At 37.4% G+C, this 13,013-nt stretch overlaps 1 protein-coding gene across 1 annotated transcript in view; it reads right to left on the bottom strand.

Moving 5' to 3' along the window:
• Positions 1 to 13,013, bottom strand: part of CFAP47 (cilia and flagella associated protein 47) — a 541,109-nt gene that overhangs the window by 401,518 nt on the left and 126,578 nt on the right. Inside the window, 1 exon segment of the mRNA XM_049704952.1 lies at positions 2,810 to 2,940. Within this exon segment, the coding sequence (XP_049560909.1) occupies positions 2,810 to 2,940 (131 nt within the window).

Here is a 13,013-nt window from a genome sequence, read left to right as displayed (position 1 = left end):
TAAATCCATGACTGAGAATGATGTAGATTAGTCACTGAAGGGGATACTAGAGACCATCTGCCCCACTACATACAAGGTGTTACCATGTGCTACACAAAAGGAAAAAGTTCAAGGGTCATGTAAGTATGGGAAATAACATGCCAAGAGAGATTATCCAGGCATGTTTCTACTAGAAGTCTTCTCATAGGGCTTAATATGCTGATAATGTACACTTTGCTTATCTGAGAATGGGGAGGTAGTACACTGTGATTCACAGAATTACTTAGGCACAGGACTCCCTCGCCCTGTTCTACACAAACCACTTCATAGAACTACAGCAACATAAAACACTTTTTGGAAACGTTGATATTATCCACCTCTCCCATTTTACAGGAAAGCAAATAGTAACCAAGGTGAACTAGAACCCAAGATTTCTAATTCCTCATTCAGTGCTCTTTACAATAGACCCTACTATAAATAATACATATTATTTCTTATAGTCTTAGGATATTTTAATAAATTCGTATAATTAGTTGAAGAACATGATTCGGATAACTGGAAAAATAAACTTTCAAACAAAGCTAACAAAAGATGAAATGGTCAAGTAAGTCCTTCATAATTAATGAAAAAACTTAAATGAACATTTTATTTAATTGTTTCACATTCCTCCTTCTTTCCTTTCTTAAGAGTAACACTTCACTTACTCTTAAGTAAGTTCACTTAAACTCAAGGGCTTGAAAAATTGGCCAAAAATAATCTAGTTCAGTACACTGACATCTCAGAGTTTAATTCTTAACCAACCCTAGTGTAGGGAAAGTGGAAATCAAATTTTATGAGAGGGTAATGGCAAAGGCTGTGGAGGCAGATCACTTTGGATATAAATTCCAATAGGGCATTTACTGCACGTGTGAACTTGTACTAGATAATTAACCATTCTAATGCTCCATTTTCTCACCCATCAATTGAGTTATTAATACATTCCTTATAGAGTTGCTGTAAGGATTAAATGAGATAATACAAGAACGTCATTTTGCATCGTACCTGAGACACAATAATTAATAAATGATACCTTATGGTTATCAGGGGATAAGGGGGGGAGGGATAAATTGGGAGACTGGGACTGACATATACACACTACTATACATAAAACAGATAACTAATAAGAACCTGCTGCATAGTGCAGGGAACTCTACTCAATACTCTGTAATGGCCTATATGGAAAAAGAATCTTAAAAAAAAAAGACTGGATACATGTATACATATAACTGATTCACTTTGCTGTACACCTAAAACTAATACAACATTGTAAATCAACTATACTCCAATAATTCTTTTTAAAAAAAATGATACTTATTATTAATGCTAAGTCTACATTACTAAATTGCTCATCTTTTATTTGTTAGAAAAAATACACATGGGGTGAGTATATGAGCAAATTTATATTAGTAAACTTGTCAAACACAGTTATGTAAATAACAGTTAAAGAACTGTATACATATGTTCACCAAAAGACAGAGAATGTTAATAGAAGCACTATTACATTAGCCAAAAATCTGAAACAATCCAAACCCTCATCAGCTGTGTGATGGAAAACTGATTGTATAGTCTAACCAAATGGAATGCTATTCAGGAGTGAGAATGAATAATCTGTCACCACATGTATCAGCATAGATGCATCCCACAAACCTAATTATGAACAAAAGAAGACAGGCATAGAAGAGAACATATGGTGTGATGACATTTATATACAGTTTAAAGCCAAAATTAATCTATGCTCTTAGAAGTAACGATTGTGATGATCCTGGGAGGGACACATAGTGACTGAAGTGTGGACTAGGGGGGTTCTTTTGTGATGCTAGTCATGTTCTGTTTCTTGATCAGGTTGATCTGGGTGTGAGTTACAAGGGTGTTACTAGTTTATAAAAAATAATTGAGTGATACATACTTTATAATATGTGCACCTTTCTGTAGTATACTATACTTCAATACAAAGTTGTAAAAAGAATTAATAAGTGATTTAAACATAGTGAAAGCAGCAGCTTATTTCAAGCCTGGGGCAAAGGAAAGACCCTATTGATTTCTGACTGCCACTTGCCATCATAAAAGTGGATGGATCTCTTATATCTTAAGGCTATAAGCTTCTTTATAGCTAAAATATGTAAGAACATGATCATGGCCTGGAGACAGAGATGGGATTTAGTAAAACAGCATTGGGTTGTGTTAAATTACTAAGAATGTTGGGAAGGGAATTTGGTACACATGTAAAGCATATCCTTGGTAATTAAGAGCCATGAAGTTAAGGTCTTCTGGGTTCTACCACAGAAAGAAAGTTAAAATTACATATTGCAGCCTTCACTTTACTTACATTTTTATTATAAGTATATTCCATATGGAATATGGAAGAATTTTCTATATTTCCTTGCTATATAAATCACATGATCCATTTCATACTGAATTATTAATTACAACTAAATACGAAAAATGCAATAATATAATTTTCTCTAGTTTTCTTTGGCACTTATTAAAGAAATAATTTAATTTCAAGTGGCTCCCATGGTATTATAGTCTCTAATAACAATCTAGTATTGTTGGCACAAAAGTTTTGGATTTCTGAGTTAATTCTAGATAATACAACACATTTTTTAGCAAAGTCTTCATTTATGGTAGAGAAGTGGCTCCAAGAAGATGTTAAGACACTTTAGCTAACTAAGTATTACATGTAAAATCAGTTTTTACTAACATAGTATATATACGCAACTATATACGCATATGCATACTCAACCAATTTATAGCCCTCAAAATAAAAATAATATTCAAGGGAAATCATTACATGTGCAAGACATTTCAGTGTCAGCGTGTTTCCTTCATTGATGTGAAGAATAAATTCTCCCCTTTCCGGAGAATCAAATCCCAGCTGCCATGTCACTTCACATTCCAATAGGGAGTATGGCTCAACAGTGCCTACAGAGAATTTAGAGAGAACAAGATATTTACCACATTTTAACTATATTTATTTTTTAATATCCAAAATAAGAGATGGCATAAACATGTAATGACATTTTATAACAAATTATTTAAATTAAACAAAATACAGGGAATACCTTATGCTCCAACTTTAATAGGCAGATCAAAATATCTGACAAAAAGTATGCTAATATTTAGCAAAAAAAATTTAAATTTATCAATGAAGCAACACTCTAGGATTAGAGATAACTTTACATCTAGACAGTAGAAAATCATCTGCGATCCCTGATCAAATGTCCCCTCCACATTTCTCAACACTCTGAAACACACCGGACACTCATTCAGTTTCTGGAGGAAGGAATTATCATTACCAGAGGCTTTTTTTTGTTTGTTTTAATGTTCAAATCCCTAGAGATATAACTTCTGATGTAGCTATTAGCAATTAGCACATTTCTATAATTCAAATGTATTTAGAACCCAGGAGGGTATAAGGCACATTTACTGTGAGCTGCTTTACCTGTTTAAATTCATCATCTCCTTTGGTCTAAGAAAATAATACTTGATGGAAAGAATGACTTAGAAGCTCTTCCCTCAGGAAGAGGGGATCATCTGAGATTCAAAGGCACAGGATACTGAACAAAGACATGCGTGACCATCACAACAAACTTTGCCTTGAGTCAGGCTGACTCACATGCAACAGTAGTTTTCTCAACCTTGAAAAAGGTATAGTGCCTACCTCCTAGTTTTGCAGTGGCCACGTAGCGAGATAACAACACACATAAAGGGATTAACATAGTGTGTAATGCCCAGAAAGCACCCAGTGTCAGATATTATTATTAATACTCTTGAATGCCAATACTATAGTTGGCACAATAATTATAAAAAGAGGAGAAACTACTCGTGGAAGAGCTAACAGTCTAGTTGGGATCCATCGGAATTATATTTGTCTATAAGTAACAATAAGTCCTGTTACAGTGGGTTAGGTAGATACGAGTTTATTTATCTTATGCAATCAGAAGTCCATGGGCAGGTATTCCAGGGCTGCCTTAACAGGTTGACAATGCCTTGAAGGATCAATGCTCCTAGCTTCCCACACTGCCATTCCTTATCACGTGGCCTTCCTCTGTGTGGAAAGGTATCAAAGCACAGTCGTTAAAAAGAGCACAAATTCTCCGGTCAGACTCCCTGGTTCAAATTTCAGCTCTGACACTTACTAGCTGAGACTTTGGACGATTTACTAAACCTATGTAACACAGATTCCTCATACATAAAGTGGGGATAACAACTGTTTCTTAGAGAATTGATAAAGGGAATAAATAAGCTAATATAAGCAGAAGTACTTCAAACAGTACCTGGCATATAGAAGGGGGATGAAGCTAAAAGAAATTTCTGTCCATATCTCATTGGCAAGAAAGGCTGGGGAAAAGAGATACGTAAATAAGAACACTGCTTCCCCAAACAAAATGAGGGTCCCATAAGGAAGGGGAATGGATATCAGATAATCTGGGCTTAGTAACATCTACCACAACAGGAGATGGACATAAACAAATAACTGTAGGTGATGTAACAAATACACAATGGGAGTGGAAAAGAGGTTGGGTGGGGAGTTCTAAATTAGCCCAAGAAAGTGGAGGAAACTTCATCATAAGGAGATGGCATTTGAGTTGTGACTGAAGAATGAGCAGGAACTCTGCAGGAGGACAAAGTCTGCGGGAAATGTAGAAGTCAAGTGATGGCACTAGAAGTGAGTGATGTGTAGAGAAGACTGTGATGGGAAGTAACTCTGACAAAGAAGAGTCAATGCTATTTATAAAGACACCTAAGCTTTCAGAGAAGAGTTGAGAGCTGCACAAGGATTATAGATCCATGTTGAGAGGGTTAGCTTGAGGTCAATAATTTCCCTTCAACCAGCATGGCTATATATTTTTCTCCAGGAATATTATGTATATCATGGGACAGGAGAAATAAGTTGGATGGCTGAATTGAGCATGGCTGGGATTGGCAGGGAAGGTACTACAAACGGCCAAGGAGTGACAGAATTGAGAAAGACAATGAGAGTGAACTGACTGAAGACAAGGCTGAGGACTGAGTGGACTCAAGAGTTCAGTATGGTTAAAGACAACAAGGATGAACACATAAGAAAACAAGCAGAAACATAAACAATATCTAATGAAAAAGTCATATGAGAAACCAATTCTACCTTAGAAAACATCAATCCACTCTTCCATTCTCCCCTTATAATATCCACTATCCAAATACAAATCCAAAATGTATCATGCCTCAGGAAAAAAGGACAATCACAACATAAAATTTAAATTATAACTCTTCACTTTAGTTTACAAAAAAATAGAGAGGGATATGATTAAATGCATTATGTAGGATGTAAAACCAATTCTAGGGGCACAAAACTTTGCCACCCCAAAATGTGTCTCTTTGGCATGAGGATTAATTTAAGCTGATTATTATTATTATTTTTTTTTATTGCGGTACGCAGGCCTCTCACTGTTGTAGCCTCTCCCGCTGCGGAGCAACAGGCTCCAGACGCGCAGGCTCAACGGCCATGGCTCACGGGCCCAGCCGCTCCGCGGCATATGGGATCTTCCCAGACCGGGGCACGAACCCGTGTCCCCTGCATCGGCAGGCAGACTCTCAACAATTGCGCCACCAGGGAAGCCCTAAGCTGATTATTTTTAAGAAATAGAAGAAGACTCAGGAAGTTTTTTCTTGTTACCTCTTCCTTAACTGCCTAAAAGAATTTAGATAAAGGGCTAGTTCCCAGAATAGAGCTATCACCAGAGATACATGCAAAGAATATGGGCTGGCTATGATAGGGGAGACTCAGCTGGGCCTAGAGATCAAGTCTACTCTGTGTACCATGATCCAGGAAACATCTGTTTACCAAACATTTGCTTTTCCATCTGCATGTGAATTCCCTTTCTCACCTTTGAAGCCCCAATCCACTACCCCCAACATCCTCTTTTGTCTTTAGCTGAAGACGACATTTAAGGTGAGGATTTGGCCACTCTGGCAAGTTATGGGGTTTTCCTGGGTCTGTCTCACGGATACATGTTATTAAACTTTTGTGTGATTTTCTCCTGTTAATCTGTCCCATGTCAGTTTAATTCTTATACCAACTAGAAGAACCTAAGGGTAGAAGAAAACTTCTTCTTTTCCAACACGATATACAAAAGGGATGTAAGAAAAATAACTCAATAAAAAGATTTATACAGGAGACCTTCAAGATGGTGGAGGAATAAGACGTGGAGATCACCTTCCTCCCCACAAATACATCAGAAACACATCTACATGTGGAACAACTCCTACAGAACACCTACTGAATGCTGGAAAAAGACCGCAGACCTCCCAAAAGTTATATATATTTTTTTCCGTTTTCTCTTTTTGGGAGTATGTATACGTATGCTTAGTTGTGCAATTTTGTCCGTATAGCTTTGCTTTCACCATTTGTCCTAGGGGGCTGTCTGTCTGTGTTTTGTTGTTTTTTTCCTTACTATAGTTTTTAGAGCTTGTTATCATTGGTGGATTTTTTTATTGGTTTGGTTGCTCTCCTCTTTCTTCTTCCTTTAATGACTTTTTAATTTTCTTTTTTTTTTTTTTTTGCGGTATGCGGGCCTCTCACTGTTGTGGCCTCTCCTGTTGCAGAGCAACAGGCTCCAGACACGCAGGCTCAGCGGCCATGGCTCATGGGCCTAGCCACTCCGCGGCATGTGGGATCTTCCTGGACCGGGGCATGAACCCGTATCCCCTGCATCAGCAGGTGGACTCTCAACCACTGCGCCACCAGGGAAGCCCTGACTTTTTAATTTTTTAAAATATTTTCTTTTATTTTAATAACTTTATTTTATTTTATTCCTTCTTTCTTTCTTTCTTTCTTTCTTTCTCCTCCCTTTTCTTCTGAGCTGTGTGGCTGACAGGGTCTTAGTGTTCCGGCCGGGTGTCAGGCCTGTGCCTCTGAGGAGGGAGAGCCAAGTTCAGGACACTGGTTCATCAAAGACCTCCCAGCTCCACAAAATATCAAATGGCTAAAGCTCTCCCAGAGATCTCCATCTCAAGGCTAAGACCCAGCTCCACTCAACAAACAGCAAGCTACAGTGCTGGACACCCTATGGCAAACAACTAGCAAGACAGGAACAAAACCACACCCAATACCAGAGAAACTGCTTAAAATCATAATAAGGTCAGAGACACCCCAAAACACACCACCAGATGTGGTCCTACCCACCACAAAGACAAGATCCAGCCTCATCCACCAGAACGTAGGCACCAGTCCCCTCCAGCAGTAAGCCTACACAACCTACTGACTCAACCTTAGCCACTGGGGGCAAACACCAAAAACAATGGGAACGAAGAACCTGCAGCCCGTGAAAAGGAGACGCCAAACACAGTAAGTTAAGCAAAATGAGGAGACAGAGAAACACACAGCAGATGAAGGAGCAAGGTAAAAACTCAACAGACTAAACAAATGAAGAGAAAATAGGCAGTCTACCTGAAAAAGAATTTACAGTAATGATAGTAAAGATGATCCACAATATTGGAAATAGAATGGAGAAAATACAAGAAACGTTTAACAAGGATCTACAAGAACTAAAGAGCAAATAACAATGATGAACAACATAATAAACAAAATTTAAAATTCTCTAGAAGGAATCAAGAGCAGAATAACTGAGACAGAACAGGTAAGTGACCTGGAAGATAAAATAGTGGAAATAACTACTGCAGAGCAGAATAAAGAAAAAAGAATGAAAAGAACTGAGGACCGTCTCACAGACCTCTGGGACAACATTAAACGCACCAACATTCGAATTATAGGGGTTCCCAAAAAAGAAGAGAAAAAGAAAGGGACTGAGAAAATATTTGAAGAGATTATAGTTGAAAACTTCCCTAATATGGGAAAAGAAATAGTTAATCAAGTCCAGAAGCACAGAGAATCCCATACAGGGTAAATCCAAGGAGAAATACACCAAGACATATATTAATCAAACTGTCAAAAATTAAATACAAAGAAAACATATTAAAAGCAGCAAGGGAAAAACAACAAATAACACACAAGGGAATCCCCAGAAGGTTAACAGCTGATCTCTCAGCAGAAACTCTGCAAGCCAGAAGGGAGTGGCAGGACATATTTAAAGTGATGAAGGAGAAAAACCTACAACCAAGATTACTCTACCCAGCAAGGATCTCATTCAGATTTGATGGAGAAATTAAAACCCTTACAGGCAAACAAAAGCTAAGAGAATTCAGCACCACCAAACCAGCTTTACAACAAATGCTAAAGGAACTTCTCTAGGCAGGAAACACAAGAAAGGAAAAGACCTACAATAACAAACACAAAATAATTAAGAAAATGGTAATAGGAACAGACATATTGATAAATACCTTAAATGTAAACGTATTAAATGCTCCAACTAAAAGACACAGACTGGAAGAATGCATATAAAAACAAGACCCGTATATACGCTGTCCAAAAAAGACCCACTTCAGACCTAGGGACACATACAGACTGAAAGTGAGGGGATGGAAAAAGATACTCCATGCAAATGGAAATCAAAAGAAAGCTGGAGTAGCAATTCTCATATTAGACAAAATGGACTTTAAAATAAAGACTATTACAAGAGACAAAGAAGGACACTACATAATGATCAAGGGATAAATCCAAGAAGATTATATAACAATTGTAAATATTTATACACCCAACATAGGAGCACCTCAATACACAAGGCAAATGCTAACAGCCACAAAAGGGGAAACTGACAGTAACACAATCATAGCAGGGGACTTTAACACCCCACTTTCACCAAAGGACAGATCATCCAAAATGAAAATAAATAAGGAAACACAAGCTTTAAATGATACATTAAACAAGATGGACTTAATTGATATTAATAGGACATTCCATTCAAAAACAACAGAATACAATTTCTTCTCAAATGCTCATGGAATATTCTCCAGGATAGATCATATATTGGGTCACAAATCAAGCCTTGGTAAATTTAAGAAAATTGAAATCATATCAAGTATCTTTTCCGACCACAACGCTATGAGACTAAGTATCAATTACAGGAAAAAATCTGTAACAAACACATGGAAGCTAAACAATACACTACTAAATAACCAAGAGATCACTGAAGAAATCAAAGAGGAAATCAAAAAATACCTAGAAACAAATGACAATGAAAACACAACAACCCAAAACCTATGGGATGCAGCAAAAGCAGTTCTAAGAGAGAAGTTAATAGCAATACAATTCTACCTCAAGAAACAAGAAACATCTCAAATAAACAACCTAACCTTACAGCTAAAGCAATTAGAGAAAGAAGAACAATAAAGCCCCAAAGTTAGCAGAAGGAAAGAAATCATAAAGATCAGATCAGAGAGAAATGAAGGAAACAATAGCGAAGATCAATAAAACTAAAAGCTGGTTCTTTGAGAAGATGAACAAAATTGATAAACCATTAGCCACACTCATCAGAAAAAAAGGGAAAAGACTCAAATCAATAGAACTAGAAAATAAAAAGAAATAACAACTGACAATGCAGAAATACAAACGGTCATGAGAGATTACTACAAGCAACTATATGCCAATAAAATGGACAACCTGGAAGAAATGGACACATTCTTAGAAGAACACAATCTTCCAAGACTGAACCAGGAAGAAAGAGAAAATATAAACAGACCAATCACAAGAACTGAAACTGAGACTGTGATTAAAAATCTTCTAGCAAACAAAAGCCCAGGAGCAGATGGCTTCACAGGCAAATTCTATCAAACATTTAGAGAAGACCTAATACCCATCCTTCTCAAACTCTTCCAAAATATACCAGAGGGAGGAACACTCCCAAACTCATTCTACAAGGCCACCATCACCCTGATACCAATACCAGAAAAACATGTCACAAAGAAAGAAAACTACAGGCCAATATCACTGATGAACATAGATGCAAAAATCCTCCACAAAATACGAGCAAACAGAATTCAACAGCACATTAAAAGGATCATACACCATGAACAAGTGGGCTTTATCCCAGGAATGCAAGGATTCTTCAATATACACAAATCAATCAATGTGATACACCATATTAACAAACTGAAGGAGAAAAAGCATATCATCATCTCAATAGATGCAGAGAAAGATTTGACAAAATTAACACCCATTTATGATAAAAACCCTGAAGAAAGTAGGCATACAGGGAACTTTCCTCAACATTATAAAGGGCATATATGACAAACCCACAGCCAACATCGTCCTCAATGGTGAAAAACTGAAACCATTTCCTCTAAGATCAGGAACAAGACAAGGCTTCCCACTCTCACCACTAGTATTCAACATAGTTTTGGAAGTTTTAGCCACAGCAATCAAAGAAGAAAAGGAAATAAAAGGAATCCAAATTGGAAAAGAAGAAGTAAAGCTGTCACTGTTTGCAGATGACATGATCCTATACATAGAGAATCCTAAAGATGCTACCAGAAAACAACTAGAGCTAATCAATGAATTTGGTAAAGTAGCAGGATACAAAATTAATGCACAGAAATCTCTTGCATTCCTATACACTAGTGATGAAAAATCTGAAAGGGAAATTAGGGAAACACTCCCATTTACCATTGCAACAAAAAGAATAAAATATCTAGGAATAAACCTACCTAAGGAGACAAAAGACCTGTATGCAGAAAATTATAAGACACTGATCTAAGAAATTAAAGATGATAAAAAAAAGGTGGAAAGATACACCATGTTCTTGGATTGGAAGAATCAACTGTGTGAAAATGACTATACTACCCAAAGCAATCTACAGATTCAATGCAATCTCTATCAAACTACATATGGCATTTTCCATAGAACTAGATCAAAATATTTCACAATTTGTTTGGAAACACAAAAGACCCCAAAGAGCCAAAGCAATCTTGAGAAAGAAAAACGGAGCTGGAGGAATCAGGCTCCCTGACTTCAGACTATACTACAAAGCTACAGTAATCAAGACAGTATGGTACTGACACAAAAACAGAAAGATAGATCAATGGAACAGGATAGAAAGCTCAGAGATAAACCCATGCACATATGGTCACCTTATTTTTGATAAAGGAGGCAGGAAGGGACAGTGGAGAAAAGACAGCCTCTTCAATAAGTGGTGCCAGGAAAACTGGACAGCTACATGTAATAGAATGAAATTAGAACATGCCCTAATGCCATACACAAAAATAAACTCAAAATGGATTAAAGACCTAAATTTAAGGCCAGACACCATCAAACTCTTAGAGGAAAACATAGGCAGGACACTCTATGACATACATCACAGCAAGATCCTTTTTGACCCACCTCCTAGAGAAATGGAAATAAAAATACAAATAAACAAATGGGACCTAATGAAAATTAAAAGCTTTTGCACAGCAAAGGAAACCAGAAACAAGACAAAAAGACAACCCTCAGAATGGGAGAAAATATTTGCAAATGAATCAATAGACAAAGGATTCATCTCCAACATTTATAAGCAGCTCATGCAGCTCAATATCAAAAAAACAAATAACCCAATCCAAAAATGGGCAGAAGACCTAAACAGACATTGCTCCAAAGAAGATATACAGATTGCCAGCAGACACATAAAAGGATGCTCAACATCACTAGTCATTAGAGAAATGCAAATCAAAACTACAATGAGGTATCACCTCGCACCGGTCAGAATGGCCATCATCAAAGAATCTACAAACAATAAATGCTGGAGAGGGTGTGGAGAAAAGGGAACCCTCTTGCACTGTTGGTGGGAATGTAAATTGATACAGCCACTATGGAGAAAAGTATGGAGGTTCCTTAAAAAACTAAAACTAGAACTACCATACGACCCAGCAATTCCACTACTGGGAATATACCCTGAGAAAACCACAATTCAGAGAGTCAGGGACCACAATGTTCATTGCAGCTCTATTTACAATAGCCAGGACATGGAAGCCACCTAAGTGTCCACTGACAGATGAATGGATAAAGAAGATGTGGTACATATATTTAATGGAATATTACTCAGCATTAAAAAGAAATGAAATTGAGTTATTTGTAGTGAGGTGGATGGACCTAGCGTTTGTCATACAGAGTGAAGTGAGTCACAAAGAGAAAAACAAATACCATAAGCTAACACATGTATAAGGAATCTAAGAAAAATAAAATAAAAATGGTTCTGAAGAACCTAAGGGGAGGACAGAAATAAAGACGCAGACGTAGAGAATGGACTTGAGGGCTTGGGGAGGGGGAAGGGTAAGCTGGGACGAAGTGAGAGAGTAGCATTGACATATATATACACTACCAAATGTAAAATAGATAGCTAGTGGGAAGCAGCCACATAGCACAGGGAGATCAGCTCCATACTTTGTGACCACCTAGAGGGGTGGGATAGGGAGGGTGGGAGGGAGACGCAACAGGGAGGAGATGTGGGGATATATGTATATGTATAGCTGATTCACTTTGTTATAAAGCAGAAACTAACACACCATTGTAAAGCAATTATACTCCAACAAAGATGTTAAAAGAAAAAGATTTATACAAAGAGGCAAAAACAAAAGTGAGTAATTATTATATGAATATTCTGAGCAGCAGAAGGAAAATGACATTAGAGAAATCTAGGTATATAATATAAATTATGCATACTTTCCTCGATGCTATATCAAATAGATTCAAGTATTGTATCATTTGTGTTCTAAAAAAAATTAAAAGTACTTAAAGGATGGGCTTCCCTGGTGGCGCAGTGGTTGAGAGTCCGCCTGCCAATGCAGGGGTCATGGGTTCATGCCCCGGTTCAGGGGGATCCCACGTGCCGCGGAGCAGCTGGGCCCGTGAGCCACGGCCGCTGAGCCTGCGCATCCGGAGCCTGTGCTCCGCAGCGGGAAAGGCCACAACAGTGAGAGGCCCGCATACCGCAAAAAAAAAAAAAAAAATGTACTTAAAGGCTAATGGTATTCATATTAACACTATATTCGGAATTAAATGTCTTTGTGTTTTTTGCTTTGATTTAAAAAAATGTAAGAGGTGTTATGAGCAACCCAAAGAAAAGTAAATCCTAAAATCTCCCTGT

Source organism: Orcinus orca, chromosome X (assembly GCF_937001465.1).
Source record: "Orcinus orca chromosome X, mOrcOrc1.1, whole genome shotgun sequence".
In the NCBI taxonomy this organism is placed as follows: Eukaryota; Metazoa; Chordata; class Mammalia; order Artiodactyla; family Delphinidae; genus Orcinus; species Orcinus orca.
This window is presented reverse-complemented; position numbering and strand designations above follow the sequence as displayed.